Source organism: Carcharhinus amblyrhynchos, chromosome 8 (genome assembly GCF_965287045.1).
Source record: "Carcharhinus amblyrhynchos chromosome 8, sCarAmb.v2.hapA, whole genome shotgun sequence".
In the NCBI taxonomy this organism is placed as follows: domain Eukaryota; kingdom Metazoa; phylum Chordata; class Chondrichthyes; order Carcharhiniformes; family Carcharhinidae; genus Carcharhinus; species Carcharhinus amblyrhynchos.
In genome coordinates this window covers 43542087-43563582 of record NC_137331.1, presented here as the reverse complement: position 1 = coordinate 43563582, position 21496 = coordinate 43542087, and the positions used below count along the sequence as shown (strand labels likewise).

General features: G+C 40.8%; 1 protein-coding gene across 1 annotated transcript in view; it reads right to left on the bottom strand.

Annotated features, from left to right (window-relative positions):
• Positions 1 to 21496, bottom strand: part of LOC145346561 (eukaryotic translation initiation factor 3 subunit E) — a 132993-nt gene that overhangs the window by 71327 nt on the left and 40170 nt on the right. The window contains exon 8 of the mRNA XM_080193976.1: positions 4523 to 4649. Coding sequence (XP_080050102.1) covers positions 4523 to 4649 — 127 coding nt within the window. The remainder of the gene's footprint in view (positions 1 to 4522; positions 4650 to 21496) is intronic.

The following is a 21496-nucleotide window of genomic DNA, read 5'->3' as shown; positions in this document are numbered from 1 at the left end:
CTTCCACATCTTTCTTATAACGTGGCAACCAGAACTGTACACAACACTCCAAGTGCAGCCGCACCAGAGTTTTGTACAGTTGCAACATGATCTCACAGCTCCGAAATTCAATCCCTCTACCAATAAAAGCTAACACGCCTTCTTAGCAACATTATCAACCTGGGTGCCAACTTTCAGGGATCTATGCACATGTACACCGAGATCTCTCTGCTTGTCGACACGACCAAGACTCCTTCCATTAGCTCTATATTCTGTAATCCTGTAAGAATAAAAGCGAGCATTTATCTCCTTTCACACAAATTTTATGTTTGCTTTGTGCTCCCTGTATTGATCAATGCCTTAGTATAATTTAACCTGTAAATAAATTTAACCATGACTTTTAGCCAGTGGACATGTTACTTTTGCCTTTCAAAAGGGCTGGAAACATTGAACACCCCACAACAAATTCTACACGAGAAAGCTACTAAGCCTAGCACGTGATCATAGAAATCACACAAGACACATTTCAGATCATATATTGCCCGATTAAGAGGAGACTATCAAAGAGTTCAACAGCCTCAATCTTTTTCTACAAATCACAAAAAAGCATTAGATTGTGAAACAGTAACACTTAGGATAACAGCTTAATAAGCACAGATTTAAATTGACAATTCAGAGATTGTTAAAGCAGGAAGGTAAACAATAGGTCAAGAACAGAAATAGGGGGTGGATAGATCGAGAAGAGGTGGGGGGTTGGGGTTGTTTTGTATCAGGTTGGGTGGGGCATGAATCGTATGAAATTCCACCCTATAATTAGTAGCAGGGCAATAAATATGGGAATAAGGTAATCCTCAATATTAGAACGATGGACAAGTCTTCTGGCTCTTTCACTGCTGCACTGCTCTAATACAACAGCCCAAGGAGTTGCCTGAAAACTTCACAACAGTTGCAATACCAGAAAGCAAGCGTGAGAAAAATACAATTTCACATTTGAAACACAGATCAATTTGTCTTCTGGGATTTAATATCCTCCCTTCCCAAAGGGAGACTCCAATCCTCACTAGAGATATATTCTATATCTTCAGTCCAAACAGAAATTTGAAATATTCATGCTTGTCCGCTCGGGATGGGAGAAAAAAAAACATTCTTCAAACATGTCAGCCACACATTTTGAGAATGGCAATGTGGTTTCAAGTACAATAGTCAGCAGGACATCTCAGTGAGACACAAAATTCTTGAATGCTGAAATCTGCCCTTTGTTCTTTGTTCCAAATGTTTCAGGCAAATATGCAGAAGGAACGCACCTGCATATTTTTGATATGTAAAGTCTTCAGGTTACATCTGTTGCACTTTAATCTTACTACGCAATGCAGCTACATAGAATTTCCTCACTGAGTACTGGCTGCTCTAGAAATCAAATCACATCTACTTCCTGACCAAGCAATTATGATGAGAAATTAATGGGACTGAAAGCCTATAAATCCCCAGGGCCTGATAATCCACATCCCAGGGTAGTAAAGGAGTTGGCCATGGAAATAGTGGATGCATCTTGCAAAATTCTGAAGATTGCAGAACAGTCCAGGCAGTGGAGGGTGGTAAACACAGAGGGTGGTAAACATGTCCCCACTTATTTAAAAAGGAGGGAGCCCAACTTCAATATTAGGGAGAATGCAAAAGTCTAAAGGATGTGATAACAGGACACTTAGAAAATATCAACTGAATTAGACAAAGTCAATATGGATTTATCAAAGGGAAACCATGTTTATCAAATCTAATGAAGATTTTTTGAGGACATATCTATTTCACTACTTAAGGTTGAACCAGTAGATGTGGTGTACTTGACTTTTCAGAAAGCTTTTGCTAAAGTTCCACATAAGGGGTTAGCATGCAAAATTAAAGCACATGGGCTTGACGTAATATATTGACATGGATCGAGAATTGACTTGCAGACAGGAAACAGATAGTAGGAATATATGAGTCTTTTTTCAAAGTGGCAGGTAGTGACTAGTTGGGTCCCGCATGGATTAGTGCTTGGGCCCCAGCTAATCACAATATATATCAATGATTTGGATGCGAGAACCAAAAGTAATATTTCCATGTTTGCTGATGACATGAAACTTGGTAGGAGTGAGAGTGGTGAGAAGGATGTTGAAGCTTCAAGGTGATTTAGATAAATTGAGTAAATAGGCAAATACATGGCAGATGCAGTGCAACATGAATAAATGCAAAGTTACCACAGAATGGCAAAGTATTATTTAAATAGTGATAGATTGGGAAATACTGACATACAAAGAGAACTGAGTGTCCTTGTACAGCAGTCACTGGAAGTAAGCATGCAGGAAAACAAATGGTATGTTATTCTAATTACAAGAGGATGTGAGTACAGGAGCAAGGATGTCTTAATGCAGCTATACAGGGCCTTGAGGAGCACACGCAATGTTGTCTCCTTTTTAAAAAAGGATGTACTTGCCTTTGAAGGAGTGCAGCAAAGGTTCACGAGACTGAGTCCTGGAATGACAGTTTGTCCTATGAAGAGAGATTGGGTTGACAGGGACTGCGTTCACTGGAATTTGGAAGTATGAGAGCAGATCTAATTGACATGTATAAAATTCTGACAGTGCTGGACAGACTGGATGCTGGGATGTTGGCTGGGGGTTCAAATAGGAGGCAGAGAGTGGGGGTCAACGGGTGCTATTCGGATTGGCGGTTGGTGACTAGTGGAGTGCCCCAGGGGTCGGTGCTGGGGCCTCAGCTATTTACCATTTATATAGATGATCTGGAGGAGGGAACCGAGTATATGGTGTCGAAATTTGCTGATGACACCAAGATTGGTGGAACGGCAAATTGTGCAGAGGGTGTGGAGAGTCTACAGAAGGATCTAGATAGGCTGGACGAATGGGCCAGGAACTGGCAAATGGAATTTAATGTTGGCAAGTGCGAGGTGGTCCACTTTGGTAGGAATAATGGTAGGAAGGGTTATTACTTACGTGGCGAAAAACTGCAGCAGGCGACGGTACAGAGGGACCTCAGGGTCCTTGTGCATGAGTCGCAAAAACCCAGCTTGCAGGTGCAGCAGGTGATCAGGAAGGCGAATGGGATGCTGGCCTTCATAGTGAGGGGGATTGAATATAAAAGTAGGGAGGTCTTGCTGCGGCTGTATAGGGCATTGGTGAGGCCGCAGCTGGAGTACTGTGCGCAGTTTTGGGCGCCGTACTTACGCAAGGATATTTTGGCCTTGGAGGGAGTGCAGAGGAGGTTTACTAGGCTGATACCGGAGTTGAGGGGGTTGAGCTATGATGAGAGGCTGAATAAACTAGGCTTGTACTCGTTAGAGTTTAGAAGAATGAGGGGAGATCTCATTGAGACGTATAAGATGATGAATGGAATGGATAGGATAGAGGTAGAGAGACTCTTCCTGCTCAGAAAGGACAGTAGGACTAGGGGGCACAGCCTCAAGATAAAGGGGGGGCGGTTTAGAACGGAGTTGAGGAAGAATTTCTTCACTCAAAGGGTGGTGAATCTCTGGAATTCTCTGCCCGTTGAAGTGGTGGAGGCTGCCTCGCTAAATATTTTTAAGAAGCGGGTTGATGGGTTTTTGATGAGAGAGGGGATTAAGGGTTATGGGGAGAGGGCGGGAATGTGGAACTGAGCCACGACAGATCAGCCATGATCTTATTGAATGGCGGGGCAGGCTCGAAGGGCTAGACGGCCTACTCCTGCTCCTATTTCTTATGTTCTTAAGAACGAGGATCAGGACATGGGGAAGGCTACTTAGCACTGAGATGAGGAGAAACCTCTTCACTCAAGAAGGTGAAGTACAGAATGTTCCTCAATATTCCAAATCCTCAACTTCTCTTAAATATTTTTGCGCATTGACAGCCATCTTTTTTTCCAGAATGAAAAGTGGGTAATTGTCCGACTAACTTAGAATTTTCTCTTCTAGTGAATTAGGACCTGCGATGTTCATTCGTCCTTTACCCCAGACCTGTCCATCACTGCAAAATAACCCCCACCTGCTCGTTTTGAAGATTGTCCTTAAAACAAATCTCTCAGCTTTCAGTTACTTAACTGCTCAGGATTTTGACTCAATACACCACTGAAATACCTTTACTTGCATAAAACAGGCATATGATTGTCAATACTCTGCAGATTTTCTACAATAAAGGAGCCAGGCTAATTCTATTTGCACAACACCTGGTTCTTGTGCACAAGCCAGCAAAATAACAGTTACTTCTAACATGATATCTTTTTGGTCCAATAGCTAGGAGCATCATTTTCTAAAGAAAAACTATTGCCCAAGACTTGACTTGATTACAATTCTGAATAATATTTTTATTGAATTGAAGACCTACAGCGCAGGAGAGCACTTACAGTTGAACAGGACGTTAGTTAAGTTGCAAATCATTCATCAGGTGATACAAAACTTGGATTCAAAAGCCTGTATTTCAGAGGGAGGGAAAGAGGACAGGGGAAAATGAAGGAGTTTTGAACCGTTAGTAAAGTGAAGAAAATTTGTGCAAGAAACAAATGAATCAGAACTCACCTGCTGGATGACCTTCACCAAGTCCTTTAGGACCTGTCTACGTTTTCGCACATCCTTGTTGGTGATGACTGCTGTGGTCAGGTAACGGAGGATGTGTGGACACATCGTCTGAATGGCATTCAGATATCTAGAAAGAAAAGAAAGCGAGAAGTCAAATTTGCTCACAAGACTCTGGGCTTTGCTCACAAGACTCTGGACTAATTACACTGACAAGGAAAGACATAGCCATTTTTAAAAAAAATGAAGTGGAATTCACAGGACCACTAACCCAGATTCTTTAAACAATCATTAAATCTATTTGGCACGCACAGGCAAAAATGGCATTAATTCCTGGGTTACGAGATGAAAAACTGTAAAGTGCACCATGTCCACAGAACAAAGACTGGTGGAGTCACCCCTATCTTAAACAATACATTAATTACCTAGCTATATTGTTGAGCTCCTCACTTTAGTCTCTCCTCCCAGTTCAAGTAAGGAAAGATGTGGTAAATAGTAGTAGAACCAGTCTACCAGGGGCAAATGGTAAAAATAAATACACCAGGGATCAACATGTGTAACCACGGTACTGTCAGTTATGGCTACAGACCACAGAATATTTACTTCCAAAACCACATTAACATGTTAATTTCCACAATTTACTCAGCTGCATGAAATGGGTCTCATTTCCTCTTGCAATGCAGATCTCTCTCAGCCAGTAATCCAAGAATAATATTTTAGCAATTAGCCTAACTTTCTCTTTCTGACTCAATGACACAAGCTATCTTAAAATCAGCAATTTGGGGAGAAACTCAAGCAGAGTGTGGGCCGATTACCAGAGCTTTGTGACAAGGTCATTGTCAGCAGATAAATATATTCATACCATGAAAAATTCAGAGTATGAGCGCGCAAGCAATTGAAGTCAGCTCAAACAGGTTATTAAAATCCATGGGTGCTGAAGTATGATTCTGCCCAGGTCAGACTTATTCCCAAAGTTTGGTGGCACAAAACACAGTCTTGAGCCATGAGGCGCGGTTTGGTCAAATGGATAGTTTTGGTTATCTCTTCACTGGAAGGATGTGATCACAACAGAGCGGGTACAGAGAAGCAAATCGAAACTGCTGCCCGTAATGGAGAATTTTCATTATCAGGAAAGATTGCCTTACTTCCTTTGAAATGGAGGATGATAAGGGGAAATTTAATTGAGGTGTATAAAGCTGCATGGGGCCTAGACACATGGGAGGAACCCATTGCCCAAGCAAAGAGGTCACAGAACTGGAGACAGAGATTTCAAGTAATAGGTAGGAGAGTTAGAGGGCAGTTGGGGGAATTTCTTCACCCAGAGGGTGTTGCGGGCCTGGAATACACTTTCTGGAAGGGCAATCCAGAGAAAAACCCTCAAATGCATTTTTTTTAAAAAAATCTGGATTTGCGCTTGTTCCCAGAACAGCGAACCAAGAGCGTGAAAGTGGGACTTGGTAGAATAATACTTTTGGCCAGCACAGCCATGATAGGCTGAATGGCTTAAATGCCCTCGAAATTGCTTTATGCTGCTAAAGGCACTAGAACCTGCGAAACTCATTTTAATGAACAAGTTGTATAGTAGTGCTCACTGATATTTTTTTTTAAGTGGCCTGTTCTACACACAACCCACTATCCTTCCTCAGAGATACCCAAAATTGTCCCCTACAAGTTCACACTATGGGACAGAGATTCAAGCGACTGCCATGCTCAGATTACAGGTCCAAGACCGCCCCATAGAAGTAGGTGGAATGCTCCAACCTCAGAGTATTTGATCAAAGCCGATCCTTTGGCAACCTGCCAGTTGTAGTAATTTACAAAAACGAGCCTTACTCATCATAAATAGAGCGCTCTTTCCTCTCTTAAATAACAAAAGTCATCATCAACCAGGATCAGCAAGTTACACACAAGTGACATCAAAATATTTATATCCAACCCTTCCTTCTGACAATTCCCACCCTCACTAGCTTCCGTTTTTAAGCCACTGTGCAATTACATAACATATTGGCTGCTTTAAAATGGAGTTTATGATGCAGTGAGAAAAAGACTCTACCTCAGGAATGCCTGGCAAACCCAAGTTCACACTGCTGTCGAACACAGTTACTAACATAGAATCATGACCAAACATTGCTTCTGAATTATTCATTTGTTTCACAACAGCCTTCAAATCTGTTTTTAAAAAATCACATTACCTCAAATGAGAGTAGAAATATGAAACCACAGCTAAACATTCCCATGTTGAATTTCAGGTGTGGATCCTTTCCCAAAAACCAAATAGATTTGAGGCTCATCTGATGAATCACCTCCACTGCTCTCTTTGGGCCTCATTGCCTGCCCCATTCAACCCATGTTGAAGCACTGATAGCCATTTAGCCCATCCTGCAGCCCTATGCAACAGCTAACCAATTAGTCCCACTCCCCCTGCTCTTTCTGCATGGCCCTTCTTTCTTGCAAGTATTTATATGATTCCCTTTCAGAAGTTATTATCAAATCTGCTTCCAAAGCCCTTTCAGGCAGTGCCTTCCAGGTCGCAACAACTTGTTCCATTAAAACATAATCTTATCTTGCATCTGGTTCCTTAGCCCAACTATTTTAAATGTCACTCCCAACCCCATTAGCAGAAACAATTTGCCTCATCTTCAGTATTTCCATTATTTACTGCTTTGTTTCACAAGTGCCAGGATTTTACTTTTTGAATAAAATAAAACTTCCTTTCAGGAATTCCAGCAATAAAATGCATGCGGTACTATTACAGATTCATGGAGTATTTCTTTGGTGACAATTTTTACCACTCTTGCAGAATGTGCAATCATCTTGGATCTGGTAACGCTAAGTATGATACGACTTTTCCCCTACAATTCTTGATCTGATTTATTATTGTCACATGTATTAGTATAGTGAGAAGTATTGTTTTTACACGCTACTCAGACAAAGCATACCACAGAGAAGAAAACAAGAGAGTGCAGAACGTAGTGTTACAATTCCAATAAAAGCTGGTGTGTATATTATGGGCAACACAAGGTGATTGTACAGAGAAGAATTTATGTAATAAATGCTACTTGTCATTGATGTTGAGTCAATTTTCTTCCTCACTGGCAGAGTCAGGCTGTTTTGCTATTTGCAAATTATTGACATTTAAACAACTTGTCTGCGATTCTTTCCGTTCAAAGCTCCTAGGTCAACATAGCCAAATGGTGTCATCATGTTGCGTAAAGGCCTGATGACAGACTTTTGTTAGTATTTTCCCCCATCAATGTATCAACAAAAAACCACTCCACAGTGGATATGTTGACCATAATCTCAATTCTTTTGCAGTTGCCATTCCTTAACCTCGAACTGACCATTTTTATCATAAAAATATTTAAACAAAACTTAATTCACATTTCCCAACATTCATTCATCCACTTGTCCCTTAAATGCTTCAATGGATTTTTTTGCATGCGAAAGACTAAAGCCTGTCTCCAAAGTCTGCACTTTTGACATGACAATCTTAGCCCACAACAGTCAAGTTAAACTCCAAACAGGTTTATTTGGAATCACAACCCTTCATCATCTGATGAAGAAGCAGTACTCCGAAAGCTCATGATTCCAAATAAACCTGTTAGACTTTAACTTCTTACTATGCCCACTACAGTCCAATGCCGGATCTCCAATCATAATAGTCAAAAGCAAGCTTTTGATTCACACTGATGCATGCCAAATACATTGACTTTTTAACAGTTCAATCCACACATCAACACGACTCAGTTTAGGATAGCTGGACCTTAGAAAAGTGTTTTTTTACGTGCAAGGAATGGAAGATTTAAACCTGCAGTTTTTAATAGAAAAGTAGTGACTCTCCTCAAAGGACTGTGTTATCAATTATCCTTTTTTTCTGCATATACACACACATTCATATAGAATATACGAAAGAAATACAAATTATTTTTTAAAAATAGTGAACCATTTGAGACTGAAAAACTGTTTAACAAAATTCTCTGAAGAACAACTTCTGCCTTGACACAGAACAAACGTTCTAAGTTCCATTGACAGTATTACAGTTGTGAATACCAAACCAGTAACAATTTTCAGCTGTATTCCCATGCCATCTATGTGTTGAAGTGAAATATTTCACATTGGACTTGGAGGACCTTGGGGTTGTGGTGGCAGGGAGTCAAACATGATGCAAAGACAATTTTCCCACTCTCCAGCACTGTTTATTGGGAGTATCTGAAAATAACCCATCATTTCAGTCAACTAAAAAGCTTAAATTAGAGCACTCAGTTAATTTCTGGCATTGTTTCTCCTTGTGCTGATGAAGTTTACAGGTTCTTTACACTGGTCAGTGAAGGTCACTCAAGAAACAGATGGTCAGTTTGGCACAGAGGTTGCAGTCATCTAACTGAGAGACTTTGGGTTTGAGCCTCACTGTTGTAACCGAGGCTAACACTTCAGTGTAGAACTGACAGTGTCAACTGTCAAAGATGTACCTTTTGTATGGGATGCTGCATTAAGTCTCTGAGTGTCCTCACAGGTGGACATGATGATCTTGTAGTTCGTTACAACATGAAGAGGTGAGTTCTCTTGGACTCTGCATCATAAATAGAATATCTGCAGTCTAATAGACTCAACATCTGCCACGACTTGGCAGAATAGCTGGAATTCAGAAACCTAGCAATCATAGACAGTGTTCTATTGGCAGCAGCTGGGGCCACAATGAGGTTCTCCTTGCATACCAGCAGCATTGAAATTGGATTATATATCTACGACCAATGTGAACAACCACATTAGCCTATAATGCTCAGAATGATGTCCACTCAATGTCAGTTGAAGACTGAAGGAGCTTGAATAATCGACCTCTTTTATATATTTTTTCACAATAATGAATTTCTTGACATCTAGCAGTTGCAGCATTGAACTCGTACTCAAGTGATGTTAGCTCCGACACATTATCTAAACCACATACACTGTACACTGGGAAAACATCGATATTATGATCTAAATGACGCACTTACTGCATCTATTTCTAGTAAGATATTGCAGTGAGAAAACGGTTTCTAAAATCTCAACAGAGACCAAATGAAAGTTCATGCATAAGTTTGACCCAAGTCTCGAGCTAAAGATATGACATAATATCCCACCAGTAGAGTATTCAATTACAAATATATCAACTATCATATTAGTACCTACATTACAGGTCAGCTGTGGACGGTTTATTGCCACTAATTGCCTATGTAGCTGGTTTCACTCAGCTTTTAATGCCTACTCTTAGGTATTACTTTACAATCAAATCACTATCTTGAGTCTCAATATCAAACCTCGAACACATTCCTTGTACGAGACACAGAAGTCAAATCAGGTGATGCCACAGTCTCTCCAGCAGCACAGACGTTATGGCATTAAAATGCAATGACAGCACGCTGACAGGTCAAGGACAGCCAGAGTTACATCATCCCAATTCAATGCTGCCAGCTTGCAAGGAGAACCCACATTTCCCTCAATCTCACTGCAAGCCCAAACTGCTGTCAATAAAATAGTGTCTGTGACCTCCAAAGATTTTCTAGAATTCCTTCATAAATGCTGTACTCCACCTCCCAAATCTCCTGATTTAAGACCCTCTTTACCCCAGCAACTCGTCTGCATTTTTGGTCACCCCCTTCTTTACTCTGCCATCTGTGTCATTGCTTCCATCTCTGCGAAGAGGCAGGAAATATTCTGCTACCTTAATGACAAGAAAAATCCAAGAAGGATGCACTTCAAGTTTCATTTACTTTCAAAATTAAATCAAAACATGGAAAATAACACAAAGTTGTCATTTTTTTTTAAATAAAAAGGGCACACATCTAAAGACTGATCACTGGGATCTAATATTGAAAGCAAATGTTGTTCAGTATTCTGACCAATGAGACTGGTGACAAACATTGTGCAGCTTGGGGGTCTCACACATTCTTCTGCCACTGACAATTAGACCCAAATAAGTTTGGTGAAAAGGCAAATAAATGGGTTCTATATGAACACAACAGTCACACCCATTCAGCATAATTTAATTCAAACAAAAATTGATAATACTTATTGAATAACTGTTCATTATTCAAATACATTTTTTACAAATCTGACCTACGATAAAATGAACAGCACGGGGAAAGAAAGAATTGCAAGTACATAGCATTGTTCACAAGCACTGGATGGTTCCAAGCACTTAAAGCACAATGCGGGACTTGGGACGTCTTGCTGAAATTGTACAAGACATTGGTAAGGCCACGCTTGGAAGACTGTGTACAGTTCTGGTCACCCTGTTGTAGAAAAGATATTATTAAACTAGAAAGAGTGCAGAAGAGATTTACTAGGAAACGAACAAGACTAGATGGTTTGAGTTATAAGGAGAGGCTGGATGGGCTGTGACTTTCTTCTCTGGAGCATAGAAGGCTGAGGGGAGATCTTATAGAGGACAAAATAATGAGGGGCATAGATCAGCTAGATAGTCAATATCTTTTCCCAAAGGTAGGGGAGTCTAAAACTAGAGGGCATAGTTTAAGATGAGAAGGTAGAGATACAAAAAGGTTTAGAGGGGCAATTTTTTTTTTAAGAGGATGGAGAGTGTCTGGAACAAGTTGCCAGAGATGATGGTAGAGGAGGCGGATACAATTTTGTCTTTTAAAAAGCGTTTAGACAGTTACATGGGTAAGATATAGGGGAACATGGGCCAAATGCAGGCAATTGGACTAGCTTTGGGGTTTTGAAAAAAAGGGCGGCATGGACAAGTTGGGCTGAAGGACCGGTTTCCATGCTGTAAACCTCTATGACATCCAACCAAGTGCAGTCACTGTTGTAATGCAGGAAATGGAGCAGCTAATATTAGTACAGCAAGCCCCCACATACAACTGAAGTAACTGGAGAATCTATTTTTGTGTGATCTTGGCTGAGTTAATACATACTGGCCAGAATACAGGAGACAACTCTGCTGCTTTTTGGTCTAGTACCATAGGATCTTTTACATCCACCCAGATTGGTGGCTGGAGCTTTGTCTCATCTGAAAGGCAGCAACCTCCAACAGTGCTGCACTGTGCATCAGCCTTAAATTTTGTGCTCAAACCCTGGAATGGGACTTGGCCCAGAACCTTGTGACTCAAAGACCAGAGAGTTGCCAACTGAAATAGGGCTGATCGTTTTCCAGTTCCCCTCACCGCAATATGCTCTCTCAACCCAGGCACATATTATATAAAACACTGTTGAAATTAAAAGCACTACTTCTTGCATCACTGCAATTTAAGTGAGAAAAAGATATGTAATTCATTTATGCATCACTTTATTGATACATTTGAACACATTTCCAAGAGGGCCAAGTCCAGCACCACCTCTTCTCTTTCAGCTGCAGAGAATTAACTGGAATATTCTTCAATGTTTGCAGTTTTTTAAAAAAATGCAAGATTTGCGCATGTTTCAATGAATTGATGAAGATTTCAGGGAAAGATTCAGTGGGCACTGGATATGAAGTGATCTAATTGAATTATTAACCCCTTAATCTACCTTTACACCAAAGATCAGCTCCAATTGGACACTGCCAGAGTCGCTGCATAATCTGGTTGAAAATTTGGAGATGATGTCATTCCAAAAGATAATCAATTTTACCACCTTTAAATGCAAAAATTTGTTTGAGATCATGAACAGGGCTCAATCCACAGGTCACCATAACTGGCAGCAACATGGACAATATGTACTTTACAATATGATAGTCAGCGTGTCTATACTCCTTCCAGATCATTTCTTTAGTCTATCTAGTCAAGAGTGACGACTGCAAAGGAAATTGGATAAATGCTCGGAAGAGAAAGAATTGCAGAGCTCTGGGGAAAAAGCAGAGAAGTGGGATGGAACGGATAATTAATTCAACAACCAGCAGATGCATAACGCACCGAATTAAATAGGAAAAGTGGCAGAGGAACATGTTGGCCCAACCAGTCCATCTTTATATCCCACTTGAGCCTCCTCCCATCTTTTCTCATCCTTATTTTATCACAAACGTCAATTTCCATGTCATTCAAGTACTTGCCAAATCCTCGCTTCCTCACTCTGACCACTTCTTCTGCCATATGATTGCATTCTGTATTTGAACAGTACATTAAGGATAGAACCTCATATCTTTTAATCTTTTTGTTGCTAATTGGAAATAAAACATTTCCTTTTCACAAACTCAGTGCTTAAATTACATGATCACAAAATGTAAAGCTGCTGAAATCCTCATCCATGTCTTACTTACCTCCTAACCGGATAACGTCCACTGGACAGGATGGTGGCACAGTGGGGTTTTTTATTCATTCATGAGACATGGGGATTGCTGGCTGTCCAGCATTTATTGCCCATCCCTAGTTGCCCTTGGACTGAGTGACTTTGCTGGGCAGTTAGCCAATTGGCAGTTAGCATTGCTGCCTCACAGCACCAGGGACCTGGGTTTGATTCCTGGCTTTGGTCACTGTCTGCGGAGTCTGCGTGGGTTTCCTCCAGGTGTTCCGGTCCCACGTGCCAAAGCCATGCTAAATTGCCCCTTAGTGTCGGGGGACTAGCTAGGGTAAATGTATGGGTTATGCGGATAGAGCCTGGGATTGTGGTCAGTGCAGGCTCAATGGACTGAATGGCCTCCTTCTGTACTGTAGGATTCAATGATTCTTGTTGCATACGGACACGGGCTATTTGAGCGCCTGAGAAGTTGCAACTGTTGCTGAAGGTCGCTTAATAATTAGCATACGTCCCCACTTCTGCTGGACTGTCAATGGCCCCATCTTTCGAAACAGATTTCAAATTCAGGACCCATCAGCCCCCTCACGATACTATTTCAAACAGCACAGAAGTTATCCCTTGGCTCTAGTTCAATATTTAGTCCTCAATCACCCTGATGTTGGTTGGAGCTTTTGTGTGTAAATTGGCTGTTGTTTCCCTACCTTACAAGTAATCAAACTTCAAAAACGTTTCATTGGTTGCAAAACACTTTGTGACATCCAGTGATGGTGAAATGCAAGCCTTTCTTTTGAAAACCTCATCCACACTTTCCATCCCACAGAAACACGAGCTCATTTGCAATTCTACTGCGTGTCCCCCAACTCCCATTCACCATCATCCTTCAGCTCACTGACCCACACTGGTTCAAGGTCCACAAATGCTTTGCTTTTAAAACTTGCATCCTCACGTTCAAAGCATTCCAATGGCTTTCCCCTCCCCATCTCTGATCTTCAAACCCTTCGGAGAATTCTTCTTCCAATTCCCATTGCTTTCAGGGTATTACTGACAGCCCTATTACCATCCAACTATGTCCTAAACCTCAGCCCAAGCTTTCAGTTAGATATTCTAACGTCTTCTCCCTTGCTTCAGTGTCAACCTACGATTGATTGTGCTTCGATGAGGCGCTTTTCCATTTTTAAAGGTGCTATATAAATGCAAGCTGCCACTTATTATCCAAGAATTTAAAGTTCATGCTATACCATGGCAAGGTTGGCCTTCTTATGCACCCATGCTCTTGAAACATTATTTATCCTCAGTCTTTTGCAAAGACTCTCATTCAGTGAAATAGGTAAAAGAATTCCCATAGCACAATCGTTCAACAGTAACCCTTTCATAGCTAATTCTTTGACTGAGACGAACTCCATGATACTTCAGACATATTGATTTTCTCCTGCATTATCCACAGGGAGAAGCAAGGACCTGTGACCAACTGTAAAACGATGCACATGAAAGAGGCAGGCTGGCAACAAAGCAAACTAGGTTCAATGTCTCGACTGGGTGGGAGTTAGGGTCAGCATGAATAGGTGGTCTTAGGCAGCAGGGTCTCAACACTCGTTTGCAGAGCAGGTAGCTCCTTAGGTTCATGGCATGTTTTCTATAACAAAGGTAGAGACTAAAGTGAAATGGAAACAAAATACTGCAGATGCTGGAAAAACTCAGCATATCTGCCAGCATCTATAGGGAGAGAAAGAGTTAACCTTTAGAGACTACTATGACCCTACTCCATAACTCAAAGCTGGAGACTGGAAAAATGAGACTGACTGGAAATGGAGCTGGAATACGATTGATTGTTGTTATCCACATGACTTGTTTCATCACAAGGCATGACAATCCAATCAGCATTGCTTCAGGGTTTCTCCAATCAGAACTCATGCATAGAAACAGGAAATTTTTAAAACAAGGAGCTATCCCATCAACAGAAGCAGATGTCAAAATGAACAACAAGCAGAAAGTTACAAACATTTCACATACCTACATCAAACAGACAGTCCAAAACAATGGACCAGGCCAAATGTTTTGAACTAAGCAGCAATGCTGCTGTTTACATCAAGGAAACTACGAAATTTAAACTTCATCAAATACACAATCTGCTCTTCATGTAACTGAAGCCAATTAAATTTCATCTCTCAGATTTCATCCTATGTTGACACAGGCTAAATCAGTGATACCCACAGAACTCATTCAACTGTGTGATGGGACAGCTAGATTATAACACTCAGATGTCGTCTGGTCCAAGCCCATGGCACTCTACAAAATGGGTGACTCATCTCACCTCAGTGATTATGGAGAGGTATCCAAAGAGTTACATCCTTAGAGGAAAAGAAAGCTGGGCAAAAACACTGTAGGGTTCTCTCATAATGTTTCTATTGGCAAGTTTTAAAGAGATGCCAGAGGATTTAGCAGTGGAGGTTTACTCACTTGCCAATGTACAACGAATACTTCAGAGCAGGAGTGGGCCCACACAGGGTGAGAGGAATGAAAATATCCTACCACTTCAAAGTGGCTATCACTTCCAGGCTGCAATTGGAGAGCACACCAGAAAGTAAAACATGGAAGATCATTCCCTGAAACATGAAGGTATTTAGAGATGACACCAAACACTCAACCATCTTCCAACTTGAAGAAAAAGTCCTCAGCAAACATAACAGCCTCTTGCACTTTGCAGTTCCGCTTTTATTCATATAAGGCAGAGGTGAAACTATGCAACTACTGGACCCTCTTATCCAATATAAAATTAATCTACCCAGATCCCTAAAGGCACAACAGCCTCATAATCTTGCTGAACCTCACTGAATATGTACTCAAATGTATGAAGACCTCAAGATGCGTTTCAATTCCCACCTCAACAACTGAATCCAATATGTGAACGTACCGGGAGAGTCCAATTAATGCATAGCACAGCTACACACACTTCGTGCTCACTATCCCACTCACACATCCACAAATCCTGGGCACATTTGAAATTAATTAATCGAGAGGAAAATTCCTTCCTTTTCATTCATCTTTTTGACCACTGAGGAGTTAACATCCTGTAAATTTGGCCATGTGTCCTGAATACCTTTCTACTTGAGGCCTAGTCTTTTGGACAAGCCTAAGTTGGAGTTCATATTCTCAAGACCATGGCTCTGTCAAGAGGAGAAACCCATAGCTGTTCCTGTGCATTGTGAAACAATCACTCAGCTCAAGAGAACAACCTCTCAGTGCGATTCTCAGACAATTGCAACAGCTTAAAAGCAAGTTGTTAAAACCATTATGCCTGTGCTGTACCTGTGAATTATTTGACAACGGGCTCAAATACTCCTCCGGAACTATCCAGATCTCCTCAATGATCTTCTCTGCCTCAAAACACCCAAATTATGAAGTTGTTTTTTCAAATCATTTCCAGACAAGTCAAAAGGTGAAAGATTTAGAGTAAGGTGAGACAAGAAAATTATTTCAAATGCTCAATTTTACTTCACAAATAGGAAGTGGGGTTATATTCTGCACAACGCCCCCAAGCACAATTTCCCACCATAGAAGTCAGACACACTGATTTAGAACATTTAGGAATATTAAACCTGTTTGTCACCCTTCAATCCTATTCCTCCAGTATTAATGAAGCTCTGAAAATATCGACCAAAATATGATTTCCTCTTTTCATTCTTGAGAATTCACCAGTTGCATCTTTTCTGGTATGGGTCGTTTGATATTTTGTAATATTAGAATCATGCAGCACAGGGGGATCATTCAGCTCAAAATCCTTATGCCAGCTGTTTGAAAGAGCTATTCAACTCGGTCCCATTCTTCCGTTTTTTTTCCTAAAATCCTGTAAATTTTTATCTTTTTAAGTATGGATTCAATGGTCTTTTGCAAGTTACATTTAAATCTGCTTTCACCACCCTTTCAGACAATGCATTCCAGAGCACAACAACTCACTGCAAATAACAAATTCCCCACAACTTCCCTCTGGTCCTAATGGCAAATTTCTTAAATATTCCACAGTTAGTTATCTTTTCCCAGTAGAAGAGAATGTTCCTGCTCAATATATCACATTCCCTCAATTCCAAATATTTCTATTAAATCCTCCTTTAAATCTCTCCACAAAGATCAATTGTGGGGCCTCATGTATATTCATAATTTGGACAGAGTGTCAGAGTAATGTATCAAACTTTCTTGATGGTACTAAGCTCAGTGGGGAGCACACAGAGAAACTGCAAAGAATATAGACAGGTGGACAACAAGATGACAGACAGAATAGAAAATAGGGAAGTGTCAAGTTATTGACTTTAGTTGCAAGGATAGAAAAGCAGAACTTTTTGTTTAAAGGTGTGAAACTTGTGATGTTCAAAGGGACTTGGTGCGCTTGTACAAGGAATGCAGAAGGTTAACATGCAGCTGTTACAAGCAATCAGAACGGCAAAAGAAGGTTGAAGAGGAGGAACAATTTGTTGAGACCACATCTGGAATACTGTGTGCAGTCTTGGTCTCCATATTTAAGGAAGGATGTACTTGCATTGGAAGCAGAACAGAGTAAGTTCTTTAGATTAATCCCTGGGATGAGGGAGTTTCCTATAATGAGGGGCTGAATAAATTGGGTTTATATTCACTGGAGTTTAGAAGAGTGAGAAGCAATCTTATTGAAACACAACTAGTTCTGAGGGGGTTTGATAGGGTGGATGCTGAGAGATTTCTTCTGGTTGGGGAGTCTAAAACATGGGACACAGTTTCAAGGTAAATGGCCAATCATTTAGGACTGGGAAGAGATGAAATTATTTCATTCAAATGGTTATGAATCTTTGGAATTTTCTAATCCAGAGGATTGTAGATACTTATTGTAGAATATATTTTAACAGTGGGATTGGTAGGTTTTTGGGTTGTGTAAGAAATCAAGGGACATGTGAAGTGGGCAGAAAAGTGGAGTTGAAACCCAAGATCGGCCATGATTGTATTGAATGGCAGGGCAGGTTTGATGGGTCATATGGTCTACACCTGCTCCTGTTTTTTGTGTTGCATTTGAGAATATATAGTTTTTGCATAGCACATTCTTCAACAAATTAGAATTATTGCTGAAAAAGAGACTTTTTTGCCAAAGCTTTCTATCTTCATTCATCGGGAATTTCACAAGATCACAATACAGGGGAAATCTCAAACATCTATCGTTGGATCCCATGGAAAAATGTGCCTTTGATGGAATGACACTTAACCTCTTACCACTTGCAGACTTCCGATGTGAGAATGATATGCTTACTATATTTCAATCCACAGCTGCATGTAATAGTTTCTTTACATGTTTAATGGCTCCATCCTGTGCTCACCTTTGAAAGGGAGCAGTCAAATGAACTCTTTCCTTGATGACATTCTAGTTGAGAAAGCTGCCAGAGGTTCCTTATCACAGTCTATACTGCAAGCTTACCTTCACTGATCAATGCATGCACTAGAATTCTTACAGTTCCACACACTGTCAGATTGGCCTCATTGGCAGCCTTCTGAATACAGTCTGAGCCATTTGCTCAACATGCGAGCTTGATGCTAAAATAGGTAACATCAAAGTGGGATAATAAGTTAAAGTTCATTAGTTTCTTTTTAATTAGTGTCACAAGAAGGCTTACATTAACATGAAGTTAATGTGAAAATCCCCTAGTGGCTGCCTTGATGAGATCATTTTGTGTTGTCTATCACACAAACTCATGAACAAACCTAAAGCTGTCACAGCTGATCCTGAAAAGTACCCAGTCTACTTCAGATAACCCTGGAAGCTCAAAACTTTGAGCACCAGGTGAAGGTAGCTGTTTCACTCTGCTACTGTGCAGTAGCAACACAAGTGGTTTTTACCACTAATAGGATGCTGCCATTAAGCCAGCATCGTTCCATCCATCACACAAATGACTCATGTGGGATATAAATTTCAGTGTCGGTGTGATGCCAGGTGCGTAGGCTGTACATCCCAAAGGATTGTATCAAACAGCATGCCCTTTCCGCAGTTCACAACGGGCAAGGTACAGGCATATCCAATCAACCCATGCATGAAAAACTCAATATGAAATGCAATTCTGTAATTGGGCAGCATTTGCTAAATAATCCTGAGTGTGCCAAGAATGACGCCGACAGCGAATTTATCATCAGGCTCACAGCGTGGTGCATGTCTGTGTACTGGAAGCTACATAAATTAATACACAAATCCCTTCTACAGACAGAAAGAATATGCTCCGCCTGTTTCAGCTGAACAAAATAAGTGACAGCCATTCACTGGCTCATTCTTCACACAATTCCTTGACCAATCTAGATTCAAGTTGCCTAGTTGCGATTTCAAACAATGCTTGGCAGTTAACTATCAGTCACCAAATGGGGGTCTGTCCAGGGCCATGTCTTTACCAATCAGTGTCCACCTGCCAACCAATCAGCACTCTTCCCATGCAGTATAAATTGCTATCTTGCACTGTATTCTTGTGAACGTCCTAACAAGTGCAAGGCAAAAAGCTTCGACATAAAATTTCTTTTTTTCAGTTTTGCTTAAATTCTGTATTGGCAAATGACTGTAACTAGAATCAATGTGCACCAGGTGTTTCATAAAAACTTCACTTGAGGAGTGTTTAAAGATTGCATCTCTTTTTCGCCCCCTCCTGCTTACCAAAATGTTTTTGGTCAAAAGAATCCCAAAAGAATGCCAAATGGGAACAACTTCTTTTAATAAAAATTACACATTAGCAGCTTGTAAGCAGCAGCCCTGGATACAGCAATGCATTCAATCCAACCTTACTGATTACAACCAAATCATTTAATTCCCCTTTTACAAGCACAGAGCAGTGGCATTCTGAATGCCACAGGCTAAGCATACAAAAAAAAACACACCTCCTGAGAACCAAAAGTGGAAATAAAATAAGCAAGCAATTTTCTTTTCCAAAAGAACACTGCAGGAAACGGGGGAGCAATTAAGAATCAGTGACACACTCTCAAGGGCAAATCAGAACAGCCTGAAAAGGCAAGACATCTTGTAATTTGAACAGGATTCATCTACACCATGCAATGCAGTAGGCGTTTAGCCCTCATGTGGTCTACATTAGAAGCTTCCCCACATGTCCTCAATAGAATCTAGATTAACTGAAGACCAACAGATCCCTTTCAGCAATCAGATACACAAGCCATGTGTGTGCATTCACACTGCCTGAAGATGGATAATTAATTTGAAACTGCAGAAGCTCACACACCAAAGGATTCTGTGATCCAGCCTCCTGCTTGCAAGTTATTCATTCAGCAATTATCAAATAGGCTGCTCAAATCATTCTTACTCATCTTGCGTTTAAATAAGAAAGCTTCTAATCTTTCAAATAGGAAGATGTTCAGTGCACCACAACATTTAGAACCTCTCCCTTAAGGGAAATATACCGAATGAACACCATCGCAGGAAAAGTTCCCTAAAACAGAGGACAACTGACTCTGCCGAACAATCTATACATTTGTGGTCATGGTTGATTAATTTTCAAATATACCCGTGTTTGCAGGAAAATTAACCTCTCAAGTCATGGCCAAGTTACAATGTTCAAAGAATCAAAAATGTTATCATTCACTATGTTGCACAACCAAACTGATTTTTCTAAATCATTTGTGGAATGTGAACTTCAGAGTAGACTGGCATCAACTGCCCCTGAGAAGGCGATGTTGAGCCCCATTCTTGAACTGTTACAGTCTGTATGGTGTTGGTACACCCTCAGCATGTTTAGGAAGGGAACTTCAGGATTTTGATCCCATGAAGAAGAAACAGTTACTTAATTCTAAGTCAGCATGGTGAGAGACTTGGAAGTGATTGTGTTCCCATGAATCTGGTGGTCTGCCCTTCTAGATTTACCTTCAAGAAGCCTTGGATATTTGTTGCAGTGGGTGTTGTAAATGGTACATGCTACAAACAGCATTCATCAGAGCTGGAGGGAGTGAATGTTTAAGGTAGTGGCTACGGGTGTCAATTAAGCATGTTGCTTTGTCTTGGATGTGGTCAAATTTGAGTGTTGATTGAACTGTAGTCATTCAGCAAGTGGAGAATCTTCCACTACAGGTTAGAAGCTAGAAATCCTATAGTGACGCATCTCCTGAAATCCTGTCCACCATCTACAAGGCATAAGTCAAGAATGTGCTGGAATACTCTCCACCTGCCTGGATGAGTGCAGCTCCAACGATACTTGAAAAGCTCAGCACCATCCAGAACGAGGCAGCCTGTTTGAATGGTACCTCATTCACAAACGCTCAATCCCTCCACCAATGACACAGTGGAAGCTGTGTGTATCATTTATACAAGATGCACTGCAAGAACTCGCCAGGTTTTTTGATAGAAGCCCATGAGTCGACCATTCACAAGAGGGGCAGAAAATGCTTAACATTTGCCACTCACTTGCAAGATCCCCTCCAAGTCAATACCATCTGGACTTGCATCGTTATTCCTTCACTAACAGAACGGTGAGTGTGACTATACAGACTGCAACTGATCAAGGAGGTGGCTGATTGTCATCTTCTTGGGGATAATTAGGGATGGTCAACAAATGAATCTCTCATTTCATGAAAGAAAAAAAAATGACACTTCTGATTCTTGCCTTGTAGAAAGGCTTTCGGGTGCACAAACTGAGCCATTAGCCAGAGACTATCAAGCCTCTGATTTGTTCCTGGAGGCACAGTACGTGCGTGGCTGATCCAGTTTAGTTTCTAGTCAAGGTGACCCTTCGATGCTGAAGATGAGGCTTTCAACAATGCTAACACCTTTGA